Source organism: Atractosteus spatula, chromosome 16, assembly GCF_055471065.1.
Source record: "Atractosteus spatula isolate fAtrSpa1 chromosome 16, fAtrSpa1.hap1, whole genome shotgun sequence".
Lineage (NCBI taxonomy): Eukaryota > Metazoa > Chordata > Actinopteri > Semionotiformes > Lepisosteidae > Atractosteus > Atractosteus spatula.
The window spans coordinates 8,899,848-8,925,654 of record NC_142721.1 but is presented as its reverse complement, the minus strand read 5'-3'; the positions used below and the strand labels follow the sequence as shown (position 1 = coordinate 8,925,654).

The 25,807-nt window shown below is 35.9% G+C and overlaps 3 protein-coding genes across 6 annotated transcripts in view; 2 read left to right on the top strand and 1 right to left on the bottom strand.

The window, feature by feature from the left end:
• Nucleotides 1-2,515, top strand: part of usp47 (ubiquitin specific peptidase 47) — a 28,020-nt gene extending 25,505 nt beyond the window's left edge. For all 4 annotated transcript variants that reach the window (XM_088934554.1, XM_088934552.1, XM_088934553.1 and 1 more), the window contains one exon: nt 193-2,515. In XM_088934554.1, the coding sequence (XP_088790680.1) occupies nt 193-367 (175 nt within the window). In that variant the 3' untranslated portion in view covers nt 368-2,515. The remainder of the gene's footprint in view (nt 1-192) is intronic.
• Nucleotides 2,088-14,675, bottom strand: LOC148819513 (dickkopf-related protein 3-like). The gene is made up of 8 exons (XM_088934555.1): nt 14,495-14,675; nt 13,894-14,180; nt 12,931-13,056; nt 12,374-12,454; nt 5,888-5,980; nt 4,748-4,892; nt 4,329-4,485; nt 2,088-2,854 (listed from the first exon to the last, which is right to left on the bottom strand). Exons 2-8 carry the CDS (start codon nt 14,140-14,142, stop codon nt 2,803-2,805), a joined length of 903 nt encoding a protein of 300 aa, XP_088790681.1. The 5' UTR covers nt 14,143-14,180; nt 14,495-14,675; the 3' UTR covers nt 2,088-2,802.
• A 6,181-nt stretch (nt 14,676-20,856) lies between these two features.
• Nucleotides 20,857-25,807, top strand: part of LOC148819512 (F-actin-monooxygenase mical2b-like) — a 78,628-nt gene continuing 73,677 nt past the window's right edge. Inside the window, exon 1 of the mRNA XM_088934955.1 lies at nt 20,857-21,048. The gene's annotated coding sequence lies outside the window, so the exon portion shown is untranslated. The remainder of the gene's footprint in view (nt 21,049-25,807) is intronic.

Genomic DNA, 25,807 nt, shown 5'->3' with positions numbered 1-25,807 from the left:
GTAAAGTGGTGTTTGAATATGTAAAGTTATCATGTTGTTTTGTAATTCTTTAATACATCTGTAACTCATTCAGAAGGTCATCCTACTGCATTCGGTCTTGCATTTAGAATCTGTCCTGTGAGGTTGTATGTTGTAGTCAGAGCAATGCAGTTAAGTCTAGAGATACTCATAGCTCTCATTTTTTAAATTTAGAGACAAGTCAGAGGAACTCATGGAGCTATCAGATGAAGAGAGAAATGAGCTCATGAAAAAGGAAAGCAGCCGTCTGCTGAAGACAGGTCACCGAGTAAACTACTCACCTCGCAAAGAGAAAGCACTGAAGATCTATTTGGATGGTGCACCAAATAAAGACTCAGGCCAAGACTGAAGCTGGCTCTGTACTCTGGAGTAGAACTCTATAGCTGGCTGCCTGTGGCTATGTAGCATCACCATAGCAGGAATCTTGTTTTGGTGTTAAAACAATACCACCAGTGCTGTATGGCTGATTGCCCACTACTCAGAGCCCTCGTGGTGTAATATGGCTCAGAATAAAGTTGTGCACTATAGTTAATTGTACTGTAAAGTTTAAAGGGAAGAGCAAAAGATAAATCAGATAACCTAAAAGAAAACTACATTGAGGATAAAGTAAACAGATGGGTGCACATACTGAGTAGAACAGCTAGGCCTGAACTGGTATTGCTTAGCTTAGTCAGAGCTCTGCAGAGGCCTGAGAAAGAGCCATTCTTTCACAATTGTGCACATTTACCTCATTTAATTATATAAAAAACAATTGTATCATAACTTAGTTGAAACTAACCCCAATGATGTCAAAGATAAATCAAAAGGAAATGCTGAGAACAGTCATCTTCCACTCAATATTATTTTAATACAAATTATGGGTTGTACCATTCTGGAAAATCAGAAATGTTAAGTGTTCACATACATGATTTCCAATCTCCCTTATTTTGATCAAATTTTGATTCTGGAAATTGAGAAGTATGGGTGTTCATATCCAAAATTTCCAATTTTACTTATTTTGATCAAATTTTCATTCTGTAAAATGAGAAGTGTAGGTGTTCAGATCCAAGATTTCCAATCTTCCTTACTTTGATCAAACATTAATTGTTGGATGATTTTCAGACTTGGAGTTGAGCAATCTAGTGCTTTCCATCAGCCTTTCTGAGATTGACAGTGTGTATATGTCTGTATGTAAATATATTTCCATTTGTTGCAGTCCTACTAAATCTGACTTCTCTACCCATCAGTCTCCTAAATTCTGAACGATACTGTGTACTTTTAAATCTATTTGTTTATTTCATACATTTTCTTTTGGTTGGTACATATTAGTTCTCATACTCCCAAGGCTGCTTAGCTTTTTGTAAATTATTTTGTCTAAGACTTAATGAATGTTAGGTCTGAATTATATGGCACAGGTTTTAATTTTTGTCTGTATTTAACCATCTTTTGTGTATGTAGATAAGTTTTTTTTCCCTCTGCACAACAACATAGTATACACATCCCTTGAGGTGAAAAATGTTTCATGGTGTGCGTTTGGAAAGCCCGCTTGAAATGCCCTAATTACAGATAGAGTGCATTGAAAAGCAGGTTTGGCTTTGCTGCACAGTTTTACACTGATAGAGCAGGTGTGCATAGTGTGAAAGCACTGCCTAATTTATTAAACGCAACAAATCACAAAAGAGAAGTGTGGTTTTTGGAAGGTGTCTCATGCTGTTGCAAGCTGTTTACAGTAGACATGCCAATAAAAAGTTTATTATGTTTTATTGTTTTGAGTTTTAAATCGTGTGAACATAGAAGATATGATTTTAGAATGGAATTAAAAGGCTTTTTTTCATAATTGCAGCATTTTGTCATAAATTAAAATATTTACATCTTCGTTTGCCAGATTTGTATTCATGTATTACCAGTAAAGTCTTTTGTCAGAACAGTAGGAAATAATATTTGAAATTCAAAAGAATCTTGAGTTTAGACTATTAGATCTATTTATATGATCCCAGCTCATTCCAGATATTATTCCTTATTATGGAAACCTTGAAACACATGCAGCAGACAAGAGTATATTATTGCAACAGAAATAAGAGAAAAATGTATTGATCTTTCATGTTTTTAATTTCAATCAAGGTACAGTATATCACTGCAAAATGGAACTGAAGTGATGCAGGCAACAATATTCTCACTGATTTAACGATCAACTTTAAAACACTTAATATTTTGGTGGGTTTTAATTCTTTCAGATTTTGTGTAAGTGTCCAATTGGATAGTACAGAAACACTGGTGATGTTTACTTTCCTTATTACATTTTTTTTAAAGTAATTCTTTTCTGGTTCCCTCAAAAAATGATTTCTTTGATAGAATGTATCCCTTTTTTCCCCCAGAGTAAACAAATGTAACAGCAGTTTGTTTCCATCGGTCTGTCACCAGCACACAGTAACCACAATTGAAATGTGTATTTATAATATGCACTAATACATTTGTAAGTAATAAGTGTGGACGGATTAAAGAAAAGCAACACAGAGAAGTGGATGGTCCTGAACTTGTATCTTAGAGTATATTTTACAAAGAATAATTTAAGATCACATTTTTCCACAATTTAGCAGAACCCCCGAACTAGGCTAAGGATATAACCACAACTGATATGAGGATAGTTGGTCTTATAAGTTGGAACAACTGAATAAAAGATGAAGCACATGTATATGTTTTATTAACCAGAATCACTTCTTACTAGACTGTAAAGAGTATTTTTACGCAGGATTCTGAAGCCTGTTCCAGCACTTCTGGTTAATTTAAATGATGTCTATCTCTGATTTATCTTTCTTCGTTTGAAGAGTTTCTGCGTCTTTCACAAAGGGAGCCCCGTCTGCCAAGAAAAAATAACAACCATGATTGACTAAAGTGAGCAATAGGCTGGTCACTAATGCGCTTGTATTTGAACTGCATGCTTATTAAAAAAAACACCTGTCACTCTTGTAAAATATGTCACTTGATTGCTTGGACAGCTTAATGAAATGTGATGCAGATGCTAATTTTAGATGCCACATCACAATGTCATACTCATGTAATTGCAGAATTATCTTACTGTAGATGTAATTACAATGAAACAATAAGCATTGGTGCTGCATATACTCTCTAGAGTTGAATACACAAATTTAAACTTAAATTACAGAATTTTAAACTGTGTAATTATTTTCTTCTGCTCTGAATACAATTAAACAATAAGTACTTGTATTTACCCACAAAATGAATAAACTACTTAGTTGTACTACTGTGAAATAGTTACAGGGTTTTGATCAATGTAGTGCATCTCAAATTAATGAATGGCAACATCTCCATCTCAGGCCTAATGTGCTTACCGTATAAATGCTTCAGATTTCATTATATTAATGACAAGTTTAAAAAGAGCAGCTGCTTTTCTGTAGTTACAGTAACAGCATGATAATTCTGCCAAGTATAACGATAGAAAATATTGACCCATGCTCTTGCTTAGTTCTGTGTAGTCACATACAAATCAGCATCACAGTCAGGATTTCTAATGACATTTTCATGTGGAGCAGCCTCAGGAGCAGGGTAGACTTTTCCAACATTACGGTTTAAACCCACTGTCTTCACAACAATGCAGAGAGTGTTTTCACTGCCAAATCTGCAGCTATTGAAGCAATGGAAAATGCTGTCCCATCACAAACTTCTAAGCTGTATGCTGACATTTCATGTATTTTAACACATGAGCCAGGCTCGGTCAAGATGAGGTATAACCCCGGTGTTTGTTTTTATATGCTGGATTCAAATGAATGAGAAACCTTCTCCAACCTGCAAATTGTAAAACATGTTTTACAACAGACACTCTTCTGAATCTGCTGGGTTTTAAGCTTTTCTCCTTTTTTTTTTTACTATTGACTACCCAAGCTAAGGAGTTTCACGTGCTTGTTCTTAACTTTTGACAATTTTCCACTCTGAAAAAATTAAATCTTTACAATTGCAAAAGGTAATGTTCCATTTGCAATGATCAATCAGTTTCATAGATATATTGTGAATTGGCTGACATTTATTCTTCCCCATGCAATCAATAAAAAGATTGTTTTAGAAGAGCTGGTATTTAAAAGGAGCAATTGTATGATGACTGTACATTCTTCTCACTTAAAAGTGATGAAGTTGAACAATTAAGACTAATGAATTTCACAGCCCACTGGGGCTTGTTATCTTGTCAACAATACCAGTCATTAGTCATCATCAGCACTCAAGTCATAACAAAAGGAGCAAATTAAATTGATGCATCACCTTCCTGATTGATGCACACCTTAATTAATGTCCGACTCCAGAATTAACAATTTGCTTACCCATGAGGCTGGCATCTGAGTGCCCCGATACATGGGCACGTCTCTCTAGGCCCTTCAGCCTCTATATCCCAGGACAGCAAGTCTAGCAGGCTATTGGCATGGCTGTGGCATCGCTCCCCCTCACCGGGTTTTGGGGTACAAATGGGGAACAACAGGGCTACAGACAAAGTAGTACATGTAAAGCGATAAACATGCAACCAACAAAGCACAAGTGCAGCAATAATTATAATAGTAATGCATTTCTAAAAATGTAAACATTCAAAGTAATGTAAAACAACCAGTCATAGAGCATTTTTAAATCTTTTTTAGCATATCTGATGTTAGATATGGGATGCACTCACTGCGATTATGGATGTTACTGTAGAAAACAATTTAAATGATGATTTAATTTGAAGAGTAAGATTCGCAGGTGTCCTTACTTTTGTGGAAAGCACAGCACAGGCCAGCGCTGCAGTCCGTCTGGTACTGACAGATGCTGCCTGCCTCTCCTTTGGCTACGCTGTTTGAGCACTGTCCCAGAACGCAGAGCTGGTCGTTGCAGCATTCTTCGTCTTTGGTGCATTTCTCCATTTCAAAAAGACGAATGAAGCATAGCCTTTTTTATTATTTGAAAGGGGAGCATTTCAGTTCTACAATCACTAAATCTAATTATGCAGAGGTTTTTTTAAACATTTTCTAAATTAGATTTCAGCATGTGTGCAGCTACTGTAGATTAAATATCTATTGGAAAATACTGTGTACTCGTACAGTTAATAATAAACATTATTTACATAATTACAGGCTTCCACTCCTTGTAAAATATTATTTTGATAAAAGTTATACATTACAAAATATGAAACAAATAACACTTCAAATATGAACCACAATTACATACATAGCCTGTATCTATTGCCAGAGAGCCATCTGTTCATGGTAAGAGTCATGGTAACCCAGAATCCACCCTGGTATGTAGACTACAATTGTTATTTCAGGCAAAATTATTTCTTCCTGGATGTCAGTCATAATGTACTGTCTACTGTGCAAATTTACTTGCACATAATTTCCAGTGAAACCCTGCCAAAAAGATCCTAACAAAGCTTTTGATGTCTCTGCTCGCACATCCTGTTTTTTTTTAGTTGCAATTTTACTGGAGAGTTGAGGACTTGTTTAAAATCAATTTACAATTGGAAAAAAAATAACCTTACATGTTTTGGATTTAACCTCAGGTGGCAGGACGTTTGAATTCAACACTGATCTGGTTCTGTTATGGCTCCAGTCCTAACCCTACCCTTATCTTTGTTACTACTCTATAGTAAAGAACGGTTGATTAAGCTTGTGAAGAAAATAACACGAAGGAATAAAGAAACAGACTACGAATCTTCTCAGAACATTCAAAATCTATACAAAATAATGTAAATGAGAAGATTATAGCTTTCCAATCTCTTGAAAATGGCAAGACACACAAGTTTGTCAGAAAAGCAGTAATGATTTGTGGCTAAAAGCAAGACACCAAATGTGTACTTTGCAGCCAAACGTGAAGTGATTTACTTCATGGTAAAGAACTATGTCACAATACATACCGAATCCTGTGTCTTACAGGGTAAGCACTTGGACTGTAGCAGCTCATAGGAGCAGTACTTCCCACTACCACAATCTTCATTAATGATGCACTCCTACAGGAAGAAAGAAAAGCCATCTACTATTAATCAGTACCCTTTCCTGGAACAACAGACGTGCTCACAGTAAAATATTAAAGGGCTGCCTGAGCCTTCTAGGTTGAGAGGTTATTACACAGCTTCTCTGCATTACACCCTTCTGCTACCTTTTAGATCCTCACTAAACTCAAATAAAAACAGGGTCTTGATCTGCAGTGTAAGCAAAATCTCTTTTGTTTTCTGCCTTCTACCCTTAAAAGCACACTCTTCTAAAACCATAATCTATCCGCCATGCAAAAGCACTCACTCCTTGTAACAGCTGAATTACAAATTCAACATTCATTTTTCTCCCCCCCCCCCCCCCCCAAAGTGAATATTTCTGACCAGAACTCGAATTTGCAAACTGAACTTTTACAAAACTAAAAATTTAAAACATGTTGACTTCACGAATATTTGCCCCCAACCCCCTGAATTAAGAAAAAAACAGTTACAACTGCATGTCCGGCATACAAAACCACAAAGCTTACATGCTTTGTTGCAAACTGTATGAGGGATTTCATGTGGTTTCCAGAGTCACTCTTGGCCTCACAGTGGCAATGCTAACCAGTTTCCTTCTTGCCTGGATACTCAATTTGGAGGAAAAACCTGATCTGCAGTGTCTGCATGGTATATCTTCCACTCCTTAATGATCAACGTCACTGTACTCACAGGGATATGAAGGGTATTTGAGTTTATTTCTACCCATGTCCTGATCAATGCCTTTCTACATCTCTATCCCCAAGATTTTTTTTAAAACGTCTTGATCTTCACAGTTGAATCTTTGGAATTTGCTCCCTGGCGAAGGGGCCTTACAGAGACAGGACTATTCTGAAATGATATAAACCACTATTACACAAAGACCAAGGCTGTTCAACTAATAGCGTGACCTATTAAAATCTTTTGGTGCACCTGCCACAGCAAAGAAGGTGAATAAATATGCAATCATCACATTTTAGTTTAGGATTTTTCTTTGCAGTATTTGCCAACATTTAATTTTGTTCACCCATAAAAGTGATTAGTTTGAACATTCAAGCTTTGATTAAAAAATGTTCCTTTTCAAAACGTGTATAATGTACATCATTCGTAATTCACCAAAATGGGACAAGATTGGAAAGGAGTGAATACCTATACTGTATAGTATACTGTAGGTACCTCAGTCAGGAACTCACAAAGCCAATTTAATTTTAACGACACCATCTGGAAACTGTCTGTAATTATGACACTGCAGACTATTCTTTTTGGGTTTTCAATTTAAGTTAAGAAGAGGTTTGGCAGTTCCACACCACTCGGAGTTTAAGCCAAGGTTTTCCAATGTGAATGACAGCCAACATCCCTATCATTCCTTGAGTGCTTGAAAAAATCACATTTTAGTCCAAAACCTTTAAAGCAAATATTAGACCAGATTTGCATCTTCCAAATAATTCCAACAATCAGTCATACAATTTATGCAATTTTAGTGAAGCCATCTGCATAAAGTGCACAGCAATGTAAAAAGTTTAGATAAAACTACTCTACCGTTATTAAATTTGTTTAAACTAAACAGGGTTATGAATTATATAAAGAAATAACAGAGACTTTAACTTAGGCTTCCATTTATCAAGAACATGCTAATGGATACATCCTAGACAGCAAGCTAACTTTTTAAAAAGTGCCTAGTTTCTAATTACATGGATAACGGCTAGTACTCCTATATACTGTAACAATATAAATCATACAGTACTACAGTACAGTATTCCTGCTGTGAACATATTAATACAGTAATATACCAGCAGCCCTAGATCTTTGAAAATGGCAAAACTACCATGGACATTAGTCCATTTCTTTCAAACTCCACATATTTATCACCAAAGAGCTGGCATCCAGCATTTTGACGTCGGTCTACCCTGGCGTTTTTTAACACTAAGTCTAGACTATTTCGGCTATTTGTGGCTTTTATAAGCTTCAACTGACTCATACCTTGTTGATTCACAAAGCTACTGTTCCTTTAACCCCTAGTTCACATGCATGCCTTCTACCCCACCCTGAAAGGATGAAAGAAACATTCTTCACCAAAAAAAAACCCCAAAAAAGCCAGAAACAAATGCTCAGCGTCAAAGTGAAATTCCCATTTCTCATCAGTTAAACATTTAGCTCAAGTTTCATAGTAGGAAAGAAATATGAGACCTGAAATGCGTACGATAGGTTTTTGACCATGGAAAAAAGTGGGATTTTCATTTATCCCTATGCATTTGGTACATATGTACAGTACACTATGCTTTATTCCTGTAATTTTCCAAATGAAACATAATACTCTTTCTTACTTGGCTAGAAAAATCTGGTTTTAATAAGCAAAGCACTCTACAAAAAAGTACTTGAGAACAAAGTACTTTACTCAAAATTCTCCAGTAAATGCAGTAGTGTACGAATGAGAAATCAGTGGGTCAACACTGTAAATGAAAAGTACAATGACAATTGACTTAAGGAGTAATTAAAGGCATTCTTTTATTAAACATTTTTTATGCTCTTATTTTTCTATAGTATTTTTAATTTAAGACATCAGACATTTTCTCAAATAAAAGGGAATTAAATACTTTTTTGAGTTTTTGTCCTGCATTTTCTATAATTTTGACAGTCTGATTATAGCCATGTTTCTGTTATATGATATTAGCTGTTTTGCAACAACAGATAATCAGCTCTTCAATTTCACATATTATATATCTTGTGTTCTACAAATATCTTATTGTAATTCTAGTCATCCTTTTTGGCACTATGTAGACAATAAAAGCAAACATGTTTATAACAAAAGCAAAAGTATAATTAATTTTTCTTCTGGAACAACAAAGATTAATTTACTGTTTCCTTCTATAGCCAATTTGAGTTGTATTAAGTATTAAGGCAACTCAAAAGAAATATGCTTTCTGTGTTGCAAAGTCTGATCTTGCAGTGACCTAGATTTTAACAGAAAATTGAATCAAAGAGAAGCAGTCCCTTGTTTTTTCAGTTATGTGGTTTTACTCTTGGCAGACTCCCTTTGAAGAAAGGGTGACTCATGATAGTAATAAGAAAACAGACCATCTGCCAGTGCTGTGACGCCAAGAGTTGCAAACCCAAGTATGGCCTGGCTTGGCCGAGAAGGACACACAAATGCTAAAATGAAGATTTTCTAGGTACTGTAGAACCGGCAAATGAAAATTTCAGTAATAAACAGGCTATGACCTTCTGTTAATCTAAGGATTAAGAGAGTTGAAGAGTCACTGTCCCACCCCACCTTCAATCACTCCAGAAATTACCGCAGGGGTATCCAATCGAGGAACACTCTTATAATATTCCTCCTGAGCTCCTGATTGTTGCAACTAATCATAAGAAGGCGGTCCAGCCCATTATATGAATGCAGTTCTGTCTAAGACATCTAAACAGCAGTGGTCATACTGAGAACAAATCCTCACCTGAATTTATCTGGGACGTGGGAGGAAGTCACAGCACCCTATGCGAACCCACACAAACACATGCAAACACAGACAGACACCCATCGACAGTGTCAATCAAACCCAGAGCCCCAGAGGTTCAGGCACAAAGTGCCACGCCATTGTGCCACCCATTTGAACATTTTATCAGGTCAAAAGATGTGTCATATGGAAAAAAAAAGAAAACCTAATAATTTGGTGCCCTCTAGAATAAGGTTACATGCCATTTGATAGGTAAGGTTTTACAACTGTAATTCTTAACATGTTCTTAAGTTGAGATTTTTACTCACAGCACTATCAAAATTAAAAATCACAAATTACTTTTTTAAAGTCTTTTTCTGATTTGTAAGTTTATGCATGCAGTCGATCGCATTCAGGAACCTTCTTTAAAATGTGTGGGTATAGGTAGGCAGCAATACTAACAATATAATAATTGGTTTGGAAAACAAATTCTAGGCTCTCTCCACAAAAATACAAATACAGTATGTTACAGATTTTCTGCACAACAGTATAACTGTCTAAGCCTAAATTCAATTTTTGCTTTGTCTTTAGCCACAGGTGCTTTAAACACCAAAAAAATAAAGTAATGCAATGCTGCACAGAATCGCATGTAGAAAGAAAAGAATATGCAAAAATATAAAAGTATTTTCAGTATTTGCAGAACATAGTTTGCATTGTGATTAATTTCCTGCTGTGCCTATACAGCAATATCTTACTATACTGCAAGTTTCACTGGACATTAAGTCCACACTATAGCTCATTCAGCCCCTATTAAATCTAACAACCTGTCTGTTCTTTCTGCTATCAGGTTGTCAAAGTAACTGTCTGACAGAGTTTGGCCAATTTGTATGTTTGACACTGGCACAGTCACAGCCACCTATATAAGACAATATAAAAGTCAATAAAAGTCACCACCTCACCACCTCCAAAGTGGATTTCACAATCCGAGTAAACATGGTTACCGGATGAAACATCTAACATATTTTTAACACTTCACTTCCTTATGTGGAAAAGGAAATATTATTTACTCTTTTTGACTAGTTGATTTACCACTTTAGAATGTGGAAAAACCACCCTGCTTCAAACAAATAAAATGGAGAGGATATTAAATGAATAAAAAGGATATTTAAAAAGATAAGGAATGCAATTAAGCTGTAAACATACCATGTGTGTTTTGCGACACAAAAAAGAGCTGTCTGTATTCTCTGCCGTTACAGAAACTGACCTTTCATTGTTTACAAAAATGATGTAATATTAATGCTGATATTAACAAAAATGACAATTGACAATGACAAAAAAGATATTATTGGGGACGGTTAAAGTGGAAATCCAAGAAAGCTTAGCTACAGAACCTGACATGTTAAATGGGATGCCAACATCAACAAAAAGCAGAAAAACAAACTCTGGCAGCATAAAATCAAACCACTTCAATGCTCCATTGCTCTGATGACCAGAGTTCATTACTTTTGTTTTTCTAATTCATTGATGATGATATTCTTGCCTTTTGCTTTTTTAATCACAAATTGTTCATCAACTCAGTTTTAGAGTTTTAGAGTTTTTAGAGTGTGTGGACTCTGTTCTAATGTCAGAGCTGTCAGCCCCCTGCCCCGAGTCCCACAGTCTCTACAGGTGACAGAGCGCCAGCTGGGAACACCACATCCTCAGCATGCTGTTCCAGGGACTGCGTGACCTCATCCAGCTCTGGCGCAGAACTGCGCATTGGATCCTGCTTGACCAAGGACCCGACCCAGACTCAAACCAGCAATGTCTGCACCTCAGTCTATCTGCCGGTTCAGGCAACGTGGAAAGTGGACTTCACTGTCAAGACTAATATGGATTGTGTGGTTAGAAAAATAAACCCAGCATTTCTAAAATCAAGTAAGGCAATCAAGTAATCAAAACTCAATAAGGTTATAATTAGAGACTAACACAGATAACAGAGATGCCACTCTTAATAATTTGAGGTGCTCATGGCCTTCCACAGTCTGCTCTAGGGAGAGATATTAATATTGTTCTGCTTAAAGTTAGGATTTTTGGCAACATAATGCAAGATGAAGGGACTGGCAACATTACTGAAGAGCTTTTGTCAGGTTTTGTCAAGTGTTTTACCACAATGCAATAACACAAATCTAATCTGCAATAACTACAAATGCACAAATGATAATACAGTATCTCTCACCAGCTACAGTATCTTTGAATTTAAACACAATTAATTTATCCGAAAACTAACATTGGCGTGGTGATGTTTCAAAAGCAGTGGAACCACACAATATATATCTTATATCTTTTTCAGAGAACATGACACTTATTTTCAGACTGAAACATAATATCAAAAAACATTAATCGAATTAGCATTACCATCTGAGAAATGTTTAGTTCATTATACGCTAACACAGTGAGGCACAATTCATTTAAATTTTGGTACAGAGGCCTACTGTATATTGTTTGTTTTTTTACTTTTTAGACTGATAGACACAGGAAAACAGGTCTACCCAACTCCAACAGGTTTAACCACTCTCAGAAAAACAGTCAAATTTATTCTGCAATAGTCCTGCAATTAAATATGTAAACTGGAAATCTGAAGCAAACGTTGTTTCCAGAATATTCGAGAAGGCAGATAGTGACTTAAATGCATTAATGGCAAAGAATCTTGTTTATCTGCTCTAGCTAGCTCTTCCTGTTGTCATTTAACAAGAACATATGCTACAGACACTCAAAGCACATTCAGCTTTTACAGGGTAAAAATAAGCCTGAAACACCATTTTTTAAAATGATTATTTGATTTAGTAATGGTAATGTAACAACTAATCCATGATACAAAATGTAGGTTATACTTCAACTATTTTAAAGAATCAGAATTAGAATTACAGTAGAACCTAATTCTGAAATATTTTTATTATGTGACATTTAAGAATATGAAGTCACTCACACGATCAATTTGATTTTCCTTGCTGCTTGACTTTATCACAGTTTTCGAGAAGAAAGTAGCTCCAGTTTTATTGTCCGTTACCTGTAACGGAAAAGTGTGCTAGTTATTATGATAAAACCAGGCTTAGGGGGAAAAAAGGTTAGGGAGCTTGGATAATAATAGAATCCTATCATTCACTGTAATCCTCACTTTGTCCAAACAGACTCCAGCAAGTCTCAAATACATGAGAACTAAAGGAGTAAGGAGTAAGCATGAGTGCTTCTAGAAGCTAAAAAAATAAAATGACTGCTAGCACTGTGCTCCAACAGAGGATACATTTCTACTGAGAAGCAACTCTGTGGTGACACAGAAAAAAAATCTATGAATTCTTACAGTCTCCTCTTTGGCTTTGTTACATTTGCAATGCATTCAATCAAGTGCAATAATGAGAGATTCAAACTAAATTGCATCACAATATAAAGAAAACACTAAATCAGAATATTTTTTTTGATGGCCAATCACAGATGCAAGGATTCTCAAAGATTAATCTAATAAAGGCAAACAGCACTCGGCAGTACCTTATCAATCTTCTGAAACGTGTGCACAGATGTATTTCCAACTTTCTTCTCTGTTTTGCTTTCATCATGGTAATTTAGAGGCAGGTCGTCCATATTAATTAATGATTTAGCAGTCTCATTATCCACCTACAAAAACAGAGCCATCCTTAGTCTTTGGTGGTATTGTTGTTAGATAAATTAATGACATACTTATTCTGCCATGTCTCGGGGTATTGTTATGTAGTAAACCACATTTAAAAAAAAAAATTAGGATAAATATTACTAAAACCATTCTGATTTAACAAAGAAAATATTCCAAATGGTTGAAGTGCGTCTCGCCTGCTTGGAAGGAAAGTTTGTTTGTTGTTACCTAATGCAAGTCATACGTCTTCATAAATTTCAGACCAGTTCTGAAGTTTTCTGATGTACTGTAGATGAATATAACTGGACTATACGTAAGAAAAGCAACCAGAGCACCGTACGATAAAAATGGCCGTAAAAATATGAAACAGGTATGTGAACGGTTTTTAATCACTTTCAATTTTCATTTAACTCTACAATACCACCATCAAAATTGATTTACGTGTTTTAGAACCCCTTAGTGGGGTTCATATCTATATTATAAACAATATCTATATTATATCATTAATTGTAACTTGTCGCCTGACATACAGGGAAACGTTAGTAGCAATCCAATATACCCTTAATCATCAAGTAAAATAGGACCCTTTGATTGATATAAAGAATGCAGTAATTTTTACTCCTGAGCTCCTGAGTGCCTTTTACTTATTTCGATGTGTGAATTTAAGAAGTCGTGCATATAAATCTTAGTACTCTAGTCGTTTAAAATGTATTTTTGGCACTCGTGTCATGACAATAGTAGCTGAAATTAACGTTGAGAAAAAAAAGTGAATATAACGAGCTTGTTGTCACAAGGGGCAATGTGGTATTCAAACACCGCACTAGAATTATTTTCGACCGCACCTGGTACACCGCCTCTTCCAGTTTGTGCTGCGTGTCCTCCATCAGTTCTTCCACCTCTCTGAACATGTCGTTCAGACTCGCGTGTCCCTGCGCCAGACCCGCCTGCAGGGCCGGCGTGATGTCCGAATTGAAGGTGGTGGACAACGCACTGCCATTGATAAGAGCTACGCAGAGAATGAACGCCGCAAACTGCATCATTCTGCTTCTTGAACCAGACGTGTCAGCGAGGCAAGCTCCTCTGATTCTCATGAATGTTGCGGTTCGCCCCCCCCAAACAATTGCTCTGCCTGATGAAACCCGGAAACAAAATATCCCTTTAACTCTTCTAACGTCCACTGTACCGTTAAGACAATAAACTTAATCAATATAGCCCTATAGTTCTTTCAAATCCAATTTAGTTCTCTTTTCTAAGTTCTTGCATATAAAATCAATGGAATATACACCCATAGATAACTGCATTAAAAAGGAAATTTACTGATATATGTACTATTATAATTATTCGAACAAACAGAAAAAGCACATGTCCCTTTTCTAACTTTATTTTCAATTTATCACATTTATCTAGAGATAAACTATCTAGAGTAGCAATAATATGCCATACCTGTCCGGGAGTAGATTCTGCACAAGGTGAACTGGTTTACCTGAGTTTTTCCTGTAGATTACCTGGTGTGTATTCACAACGGTCTTCGCTTACCACATCTAACTTATTCTACAACGAAAGCCCGTCGTTACTGGAACCAGATACTGCGATTCCCCGAGTTGACTGGCTGGTACACTGTGGTGGGCAGGCGGTCCTGCGCGTTGAGGTAATGTGGGATCGCTACGTAATTTTAATTGGTTATCAGCTCTGCTATTCTGCAGTTTTCTGTTCTGCTGAAATGTACAGTACATTATAAATACAGATGTTCGCTTTATGTGAACATAGATGTGTGAAAACTGAAACATTTTAAATCCAAACTTTAAAATGATGTTTGATTCAGGTAATTAACCTGATCATACCCGAGTAAAATTATGGATGTGTACTAATGCACTTCAGAAATAAACACAGCTTTGTAAAGTTATGCTATACAAAGAATTTATATTACAAAAAGTAAATAGTTGTGAACCCAGAGCCCCTCACCATTACTTCTGACTCAGTGTGTTATTCATGTGACTCATGAGGATTATTATTGAAAACGTATCTTAACATTTTGTAATTAAACAATGATGTGAAAACGCCAAATCAAAATATTTAATATTTTTTTCGGTTTTGTATTTTCAAAGTGCATTACTAAGTAACTTATTCCTTCCTGTATTGAAGGAGTTTTCGATTTGATGTTTGTTGTGTTGATATTCTAATTTGTATTTATGATCCTAACAGTATCCAAATATGTGTTTGAAAAACAATGTTTGAAATAATGTTTGAAAACATAGTTATATTATTTATATAATATAAAGCATGTGCTAACAAACTTAAAAACAGTTAAAGGGAGCAGATTTCTGGGTTTTGGCCCTTAAATGGTAATTTGATATGAGGATTATTAGATTGGGATTTTTGCTGCCACATCCTGATTATGACCGACCTAGTTGAGTACAATATTGGATATCTCTAGTGTCACTGGAATATATAATCATTATTACTTTAAATCTAAATTATATATATATATTAAATTAGGTGCTATAACAAATGATGCCACATCCAATATTTCAAGTAATTTTGACTGATTAAGCAAACAACTGAAGGAGGTCCCTGACAGAGTGGAGGCCCGCTGTGGATCTGGGCTGGAGCTGTACGTTACTGTTAAAACTGATGCCTACGTTTTCAGTGCTGCCATCTAGTAATTCAAAATATGCAAGACAGCATCTGTGGAAAAAGCTGTGCCCAAGCTGATGAGCGATGAGTAAGGCACAGTGAGTGATGACCCTTTAGCACTGAAAATGCTAATCTCTATTAATGACTGCAGACCGTAACAAGACATTAACATTACAGATTACTAGCAGTAAGTAATGACAGTGTGGCCAAACTGATTTAAAACACTTATTGACTACAGAGTCAATCGAATGTACAGGTTTGATAGTTTTATGTGGAACTACAGTGCCCTGCCATCTTTCCCTTTATGGGATGAGACACAGCTTGAGTTGGCTATTAGCTCAATAAAACTGTAACCTCAGAAGGAGATACAAGACTGAGTCCTTGTGTTTTCATCTGTAAAGAGAAACTGTTACATGAATCTTAAAAAATAAAAAAATCTTTAAATATGTTTTGCCATATTTAATATTTTTTTTATTATTGAGAGGGCAGTTTGTCCACAATGAAAAATCAAGACCTTTGTCTTAAATATTTTTTTCCATTTGTTTTTTATGGCTTTCTGATATTTATTTTTTACTTTTAAAGTACAAACAATACATACAAAATCACATGCTTGCTCTTTATACCATGAGTCTTTATCAAACAATTCTAAATAAGATGGTGATATGTATACAAAATAATAATGAAATAATAGTGTTTTCTTGTTGGATTATTAAAGTACATTAAGTTTGGGAAAATATTTTCTTACTACATTTCCCCTGTTGATGGTGCTAGAGAACCGTGATTATTTCATATTCCTCTACAACTCCTAAATTAAATGTATGTTCTATTTATTATTTTTAAAATGGGCAATAGGAGCATTTTGATATTTGCTATGGGATTAAGCGATTGAACAGACATGGAATGTGATTTTTTTAGAGACAAAAAATACAGTTAATAATGGATGTGCATATCATATAAAATAGACAATACAAATTGTGTGAGCATCATAATGGGCGTCAAAATCCATTTCCTGCTGTAAAAAATGACATCAGTTATTTTACATATTTAGATATAACTTACCAAGTAGAACATGGGGCCTATGAGGAGTGCAAATGAAATGATTTCCATCTTTTCACTGTACAAATTTTTAAGAATGGTTGCCGTGTTATGTGTATTCATGTTTTAACTAATTCTGACCTTATAACTATGTGGAGACCTGCAGTTTAAAAATGTGGCATTGTAAATGAAGTTGTGTTTTATTTTTGTTGCTTTCATGATACCACATCTTTTTAAATTATGCAGGCTAGCACAAAACATTCAACTGTCTTTAGCTACAAACTAGGGCACCCTTCTGTTACTTAAACCAGATGAAACCCTGAATGCTCACCTTACAAACATGAACTGTTTTCTTTGTTTCAGCCTGATTTGAAATATAATAAACTGCAGATGTGCTTTCGTGCTCTCGAGATAACATAAAATAGTAACCTAAGTATAAAAAGGACGGCAATTTTCAAAACCCACACAAGAGTATCATGTATAGACTTTGGTTGCCCTCTCAGCCGTCTCCACTTCTCAAAAATAGCAGCAATTTTGCACAGCTACACAAATACTGAATACTTTCAGTCATGCAGTTTAAAAAACAAAAATGGGGTGGGAGCCTTTCATCCAAACCTCAGAAATAACAAACCATCCCAAAGCCTTCCTTGTAACCCTTTGCAATATTATCTTTAAAGACTTGCTTTAATCTAGCAGCGCATGGTTATTACATAAACTTTACATAAAACATATTACATATTACATAAAAACAATGTTTGAAATGCACAGAAGTCAATCTTGTGCAGATTTTGCGAGACAACTTCCAAAAATTAGTGGAAAGATTAGTTTTGGCCCCACCTGCTGAGAGAAAATAGAAACTTTCCCCTTGCTGTGTGTGTCTTTTGAAGTTGAATGTAGTTTATTAAGTGGAATGGCGGACATCTTGCCATGTTCTTTTTGTGACAGTCCAGAGGTTCTTTGTTTTACACAGCAAAGGGCAGCTTTAGACATGCAGAGGACTCAATATATTATAATTCTGTTTAAACACCACTAGGCTTATTAAAGTTTATTATTCAAAAGTGGATCAAATAAGAAACACTATTCACTAGGCTGCAAACCTCTATTACAGTATATCTGCCCAGCTAGAACCAATATGTAATATGTATTATATAATACAGTACATCTAGTAAATCTTTGTTTATTCCACAGCTCAACAGGATATTTGGACAATAAATGGGGGGATATTTATTCTTACACCCTGTGTATATATAGGAAGCTGTGTCATATGAGCAGAAATGTGTTTGCACACCCACATATATGATATATACTGTACATATACAGTAATTGTTTCCTTAAATGATCTAAACTAAACATTATCTAAAAGGTGAGCCACAGCAATGAATTTAATGAATTCATTTACCATGTACTGTATTTATCAAAACATTGTAATGTCAAGGATTTGAATATGGACACTCTAGTACAGGGTACAGAGGTTTATTATTCAGAGATGCCAAACTCTAGTATTTGCAGTAATTAGCCTGGATGTGGTTTTTCACTCAGACAGGATGTGCACCACCATTAGGTTTATTTACATTAGTTTTGAATAAGCTGCAGATCCCAATAGTGGCCACAAGTGCGCACCATAATCATGAGTATGAGAAGCAGAATCATTTGTTGTACTGTATTTTCAGTAAATCATTGAAACCTCCCTGAACTCAATCTGTATAACTGTTCTTAATTAGCTTGTAAGTAGCACTCTTCATCATGATTATATTAATAATGACCATCCTCGTCCCTTCATATCAGTCAACTCTGTGACAGTTTAAATTCTTCTTTTAGTTCTACATTTAGAAAAAAAAAAGATATCTTCATTGTTTCATCTTTTTGTTTGATACATGATACAGTGCTATGAAGCTGAGACCAGACTGACCAATCAATGCTGTTTGACAACCTTGGTGTCTGAAAGTATCATGAAAGTATTAAAGTATCATGTTGGGTGTTAAGAGCTGGACAACCAGTTTGGAGTCCCTGCTTCCCATTGAATTACATGGGCTTATCCTGGAAAAGGAGTTTGGCATGTGGAAGGGGCATGTAGTGTACCCTCCAGTACTATTTTTAGGGTGTGGCCTTTTTCCACTTCAGACAAGGAATACCGAGTGCAGCAGAAGAGTTAATACATCAATCCTGTGTGTTGTTTTCTTTTCATGTCAGCTAAGACTATAAACTGCTTTTTATTCCATAATAACTCAATATGGAGCTCCTGTCTTACAGAGTCAGCTGTCCAGAAGCAGTCGTATTAAAACCTGAGCTGTGACAGGGTGGAATGACTGAGCAGAGTCTGTGAGAAAAAAGTAGGGCTGTGCTCCATAAGTCATCTCTCTCAGTTTTTGTCTGGCAGATAAGGTCACTAAAGGCCTAGATGCGAAGTTAACAGGCTCACTTTCTTAAGAGCACTGCTGTGCTCTGTCAGTGTTTATTCTTGTCAATCTTGAGAAAGAACTCAGTAAAATCAAAATAGTAATATTTTCTGTTTCTCATACAGATTGATTTTTTTGTACATTTGGGAGTTGCGAAACAAAATACCTTTCTACAAAGCATATTATAGAAAATACTCATTTGTAGATTGCAGAGCTTTTATTTTAACTCTGCTTTGGTACAAGAAGCATTCTCAAGCATTTTCACTGTCCCAATGCCTAACATTACAAAAGTCATTATTAATTAAAACATTTATACGTGATGTGGCTGCTTTGGATTAGATTTTGGTCTAGTTGTGGATTAGTGTTTGTTTCATTGTCAGTTCCCCAGACGTATCATTGCCAAATTGACATGGAGTGTCGTCATCATCCATCCGTTTTCTAACCATTTGATCCAGTACTGGGTTGCAAGGGAGCCAGAAACGACCCCACCAAGCAACAGCCACAAGGCAGGATTCACCCTGGACAGGCTGCTAGTCCATCGCAGGGCACACACAGACACAGACATGCACACACTTGTATCAGGACCAGTTTTCCCAGAAGCCAATTAACCTACCAGTACAGTTTATTTCTGGACTGTGGGAGGAAACCTTTGTGAACACATGGAGAACATACAGACTCCATGCAGATAGCACCCCAGGTCTGGAATATAACCCAGGGCTCCAGCGGCAGTGGTGACTACTACAGTACACCACCATGCACCATCCTTCATGCTAATTTCTAATTGGTAATTAGTACTGAAGTACTGTGTGGAGTCGAGTAAAGTTCACGTTTGGCCTTTCATTTCCCTTTTTTCTTCTCTTATAAAAATACTTCAAATCCTTGTTAAATTTGGCTTTGCCTTGCGATTGCTTGATTTAAAAAAATACATATTTAATTATCATCTACTTGCTCACTCTTTTTTCTGTTGGTATATTAAACCCTTTTGACAGTCAGAGTCTATCAAAAGAAATATCCTCAGGGCGAGGTGTTGTTTAATTGTTATCGAGTAACACAGGCACCAACTTTGAGTTACACAATCATTCTAAAATGACAAATTAAATTTCACTGTAGCACAGTGCAGCTGTGAATAATTTAGCAGACCTGCTTAGTGTTTGTTTTTCATTTGTTTAACAAATCTTAGGTCTTATTAGCGTGTGCGTCTACACTATTTGAATACCGACAATATGAGTGTATTCATTAGAACAACAAAATGCTGTTTTCATGAGTTCGCAGCCTTTGTCGCTTTTGAAGGTTTTGAAGGCGTTTGAGCCTTGGTTGGCAGTATTCTGAAGGAACGGCCTTCGGAATACTACTATGATTAATTTTAAGAATAGTCCGTAGGTTTTCCATTTATTTTACAGTATTTCGAGCGAAAGATTAAAAAGATTAAGCTAATGCATCTAGAGTGGGGACACAGAAACAGAACATTTGTAAAATACAAGGTTGATAACCTACGCATCATTTCGAAACAGTAGGAGTAACAGTATTGCTATTGAAATTAAAATAAATATTTTGAAACTGCGTACATTAATTAGGCTTGTAAAGTTCCTGACAGCTGAGGGAAGGATTCGCCTACACAGCCGGTGTCATTTCAGTGTCGGCGAACTTCCCATTGGACGTCAGTTCAAGAGAGCACCGCCTATAAAAAAAAAAAGGAACAAGCCGTACTGCAGCAAGAGTTCACAGGCATTAATGCGAGAACATACGAGCAGTTGATCTTAGTCAGAGGGTAGGACAGGACAGACTGACACCACCTTTGCAGAGGCAGCTGAAATTTGTCACAGAATTTCGGACAATGTGAAATTTTGAAACTTCTTGACTGAATAAATGACCTGTACTAGTCTGGATTACGGCACATGGCATTTTAAGTTTCAGCAAACACTGGAGAATAATGTAAGTTAATGACTGACAAACCGGTTTTGTATTTGCGTTGTAATCACGCATGACATTATTGAGTTTTTGGACTTTTGACAGACAAACATATTTGAAACGAATTACATATATTCAAAAACGTGACGAGTCTAGCTTCTGTTCTACATAGCCTTTGGTCATAAAAAATTAAGGTGTGATTTTTCTAGAGCTATCGTATTACAGCTGAAGTACCTGTATATTGTTACATCTGCTTTACCTAGGCAGAAAACCATGTTCAATAATGAACTGGCTGTCCCAGGTAAGTGGGACTGGAAAGTCAGTCGTTTTTAATGTGTACCTGTATTTAATAAATATTGTTTTCATCTGGTACCTGTTTTAGACCTGTTTAAATAGATTAATGGCATATGAATGAAACTTATTGTCTTTTAAAAAAATAAATGAATATCTGTTTAAAACCGTAAAGTAATTGAACGTATTGGAAATCGTATTGATACACATACAGCGCAGTTTCTGCAGCTGGACTACCCTGAGAAGCAGTCTTCTTAAGACAGTATAAACATTTTACCATTACAGGAAGACCTTCTATGCTAACAGTTGACTTTATGAGCCCTAGAGTCAATGGTATTTGTAATTAAGTTATGAACAATTATACCTAATAATACATTCATTCTGAATGCTCTGGGCTGCATCATTCAAACTTTAATTTCTAATGGACTTCGTTTAAGTGTATTGGTATTAGACCTCACGCTAGAGCGTTGTCAATTGACAGACCGTGTTCTATAGGTACGTTTTATTTGTACAGCTGTAACGCAAATACTGTACTGTATGACTCAAGGGACGAGCCTTTTATTCTGCTGCGTGATGTTGAGAGTTGTTGTTCTGCAATGATCTGTCTATAAAGCTGAATAGGGATTGAATGAGGGTTTTCAAAGTATTCAGTTTGGTTTCAGGACAGTTCGAAAGTGTGTTGAGGTAATTCTGCCAGACTATCTGGCATAGGACTAACACTGTGATGGCCTTATAGTCGTCTAAGTGATCAAATTATAGCCCTTGCAAGTTCTTTGTTAGCCCACGTTGAACTCTGGTTTATAATGACAGTTGTACTTTTAAAGTCTTCTATTACATTTCTAAAATATTTGCTGAATTCTTGGCTTAAGTTATAACGAGTTGAGGCATGAAAGAGGTATGGGAATTTAAAGCCAAATCTTCTGTAAACTCTTTTGTAGATAAAAATGAATGTTTTGAAATGTGTTACCTGTACATTAAGTACAAAACTGTTGTAATATTTGTGTCATTTTAGCCAATCCTAAAGAGTATATGAAGGATGAAAACTGTATCTCCTTGTTGTTTTTTTTAGTCACCATATTCAGTGTTTATAACGGTCATTCTTTGCAACAGTCATTACATAGGAATCAACAACCAATTACAGGAATTGCTACAAGTTACTTGGCAGCTATCTTTGTGTATCTGTGTGAGCTTGTTTCTCCAGCATCTTGGTAAGAACACTGTGATTTTAAAATAGTACTTCTTTTTCCACCTAGTTAGAGATCTTTGTTTGACCCTTCAAAAACTGTTGAAGTTGTGATTGTCCAGATGCTAAAGCACAGATAACAAACTGTATGGAAATATAAGATGCTATTTGTCAATGTACATAATTCAGTTGTCAGCTTGTCATCCAATTGTGTTGAGAGAGATAATTATTTTACCTAAACAAATTCCCTGTAGTTTTTGTAAACAGTGCACTTAACCTAAGCAGGTTATGGCAGAATATACATTTATGCTTGCTACAATATATTGCCAGCATCTTAAAAACAAAGGAAGTTATTTTTTCCTCTTGCACAAATTAATCGTCACCTGGAAGTTTAATGGTAAATTGGATCCTGCATTTTAGTGGTCTAATGCAGGTTCATCATTGAATAGAGCTTGTATGATTTTATGATGGGTCCTGGGTACTAATGTTTGGATTCTCCGAATCTCTGAATCGAATGGCATAACTTTCTACCTTCTTAACGGCTTAACAGAACCAAATATTATACATTCCTCTTCTGCTTATTTAAGTATACCTAGAGTATACTAATACATATCAGAAATCCTTTCTCCTATATAAAGACAAGTTGCAAAATGTTGTCTTGGCATAATCACTGACTTATAAGGTGCTTGAATGCAGGCCATGGTGAGAGAGGATAAAAATATACATGTGCTTTATAGAAACTGTCCAATTAGCAGTGAGACCTTGGCAGAGAATGTGTGAGATAGTGCTTTAGCTTTTTTTAAAAAAATCATATCTATGACTTTTTGCCTTGAGTAGAAACCTACACTTGACTCCTGTCCAAGATCCACTGCAAAAAAAAATAACAGAGCTTTAGTTTAACTGTCAGGAGGTATAATGACATTGTCTCAGATGGTGCTTTAACAAACTAAAAAAAAAAGTGTTACAAAGACTTTCAAGGGGTTTTGGCAGAGTATGTGATGAGCATAGCAAAGTTGTTTTATTTGCTTGTTTAAAGGTATAAGATTAATTTATTTCATGGCTAGGGATGATAGTCTTTACCTTAGCATAATTAATTAAGATAGATTAATTATTAGTGTTAATTAAATAAAGAAGAATTAAGTTAGCCAGTAACTATAAAGCCTAAGCAACGTCTTTTATTTTTGGTCTGTCAGTAGTATATTATTTTATTAGTGTAGTACATGTAAAATTGCTTCATTTTACAGTAGTGTTTGTCGTCAAACCATTACAAGATCCTTTGTGTAGAAAATTCTGACATCTTTTCTATGACCCTAAGATCTGGCTGCTTTGCCTGATTAAGTATTCCACAATTGGCACGAAGATTAGTACAGCAACAAATACATAGTGTTTCTATCCTTGGCAAACTGCTCCTTGCTTGCATATTAATAACATTTACAAACTTTTGGAGGGAAAATATAGAAAATATTTCCTAAGAGAGACAGCATTATGCAAACATAATAGCATATTTTTAACACTGAGTGGAACCGGTCAATGAAAATATGCTCTGCGGGTGTGTATTGGTGCTGTCTGCAGGTGCTGGTGAACACTGAAGAGGTGATATGAATCTGGGAAGACGAGAACAAGGTTGCAGTGAGGTGGAACCAAGTGTGAAAAGGCTTTTGCCTCAGTTATTTCGTTACCTGTTGATTGTCATACTTGTGGGTGGCATTAAGCTATTTCACCTGAGGCTGAAAAAAATCAATTAAGAACAACAGCTGATTAAAGTGTATGTGATGAAACTGGTAACTGTTTTTCCAACTGCTGTGTCGCACTTTCAGGATAGTTTTATCAGGGGGATGTTTGTGTACCATGTTAAATAATAAAGGAAGTTTAGAAAAGGAAAAATAAATTGTGTTGATTCCCAGTCATGTTATCACTCTCACATTTTAAAATAGTCCCTAGAAAGCTATAATGTGTCTACAAAACAGATCAATAGAGAGCCAGTTGCTTGGGGCTCTCAGTGCACATGGACGTTAGGCCTCATTAGTGTTTGATTTATGCTTTTGTTTTACTTTTCAGAGGAATTTGCCTGTGGTGGGAGATGCAGCATTCTGTTATCGAAATAAATGTAAGGTTTAGTGTGAATTCTTCCTGTTTTTGTCTGAAGTCTCTATTTTTTTTACCAAAAACATCATGAAAAGCAAATTGCACCTTGGACAGGGATCCCACTTCTTTGCGAAGCTGATGGCAAGCATGAGATGAGCCATAAATTCCCATTCTCTGACTGTTGTGACCCATAGAGGCACTTATGCAGTGCTTGCCTTATCATCCCAGCGTGCATTTGTCTGGACAGAAGAAGAGGTGCCAAACAACTGTTTGTCTGTCTATAAGGTGTTACATTCAAATGCGTGGCTAGCTTTGAATATGTTAAAAGATGCCATAATATCTCCAGTTAGAAAGCAATTTACTTAGGCCATTTACCAGTACTAAATGCTAGACTCCAAACAGCAATGTGAAAAATTGTATCTTTTAACTGTATTTGTTTCCCCTGTGAATTTCCACTTGGAATTTCCAAGTGAATTTTGTCATTCACTTGGTCATTGTATGTCTATCAGGGAACAACTCTAAGAATTGGTCTAAAGATTTTGGTGATCTTCTATTAAAATGGGAATTCTGTCCTCTTTCTCTCACTATGCTTTGATTTATAAAGCTAAATCGCTTTAATTTTAGGCAACAGCATGTGTGTTGTTGCACTGACAGACCTTTAAATAGTTCAGTTGTTCTGCTGTACTTTTGTACTTTGATTAATATGCATTAAGGGTGCCTAGAATAAGCTTAGCATTTTAATCAGAAATGCATAAAGGGCTTTTTGTACCTCGCATCCTACAGTAATCTGGGGTTAGTGGTGTATGAGCATGAAGCACTGTAATTCAGAGAACTGCTTGCCAGTGGGTGCACTATTAAAGAACCCTGTCCTTTGTGTAGTGCAGACATACAGTAGATCTGGGCAAGTGAACAAATGAAGATAAAGTGTTGTGTAAATCATATGATTATCTTTTGCGCTTCAGTCTTTTTTGTGCTATTAAACAAGGTATGTTCTGCTCCCAAGACAGCCATGACCTTTATTAAAACTGGTGTCGAAAAAAGCCCATAAAAAAAACCTTACAATTTAAATCCACCTACTTATAATGATCTCTGAAGTTGAATTTCTGGTTTCTGCCATGGCTAAAACTGTAAATGTTTTATTATTGCTATAAAATGTAGGAGAAATCATCCATTCTATGTCTAATCTTTGCAAAGAGTTAGCATCACTTATCAGTCAGAATGCTT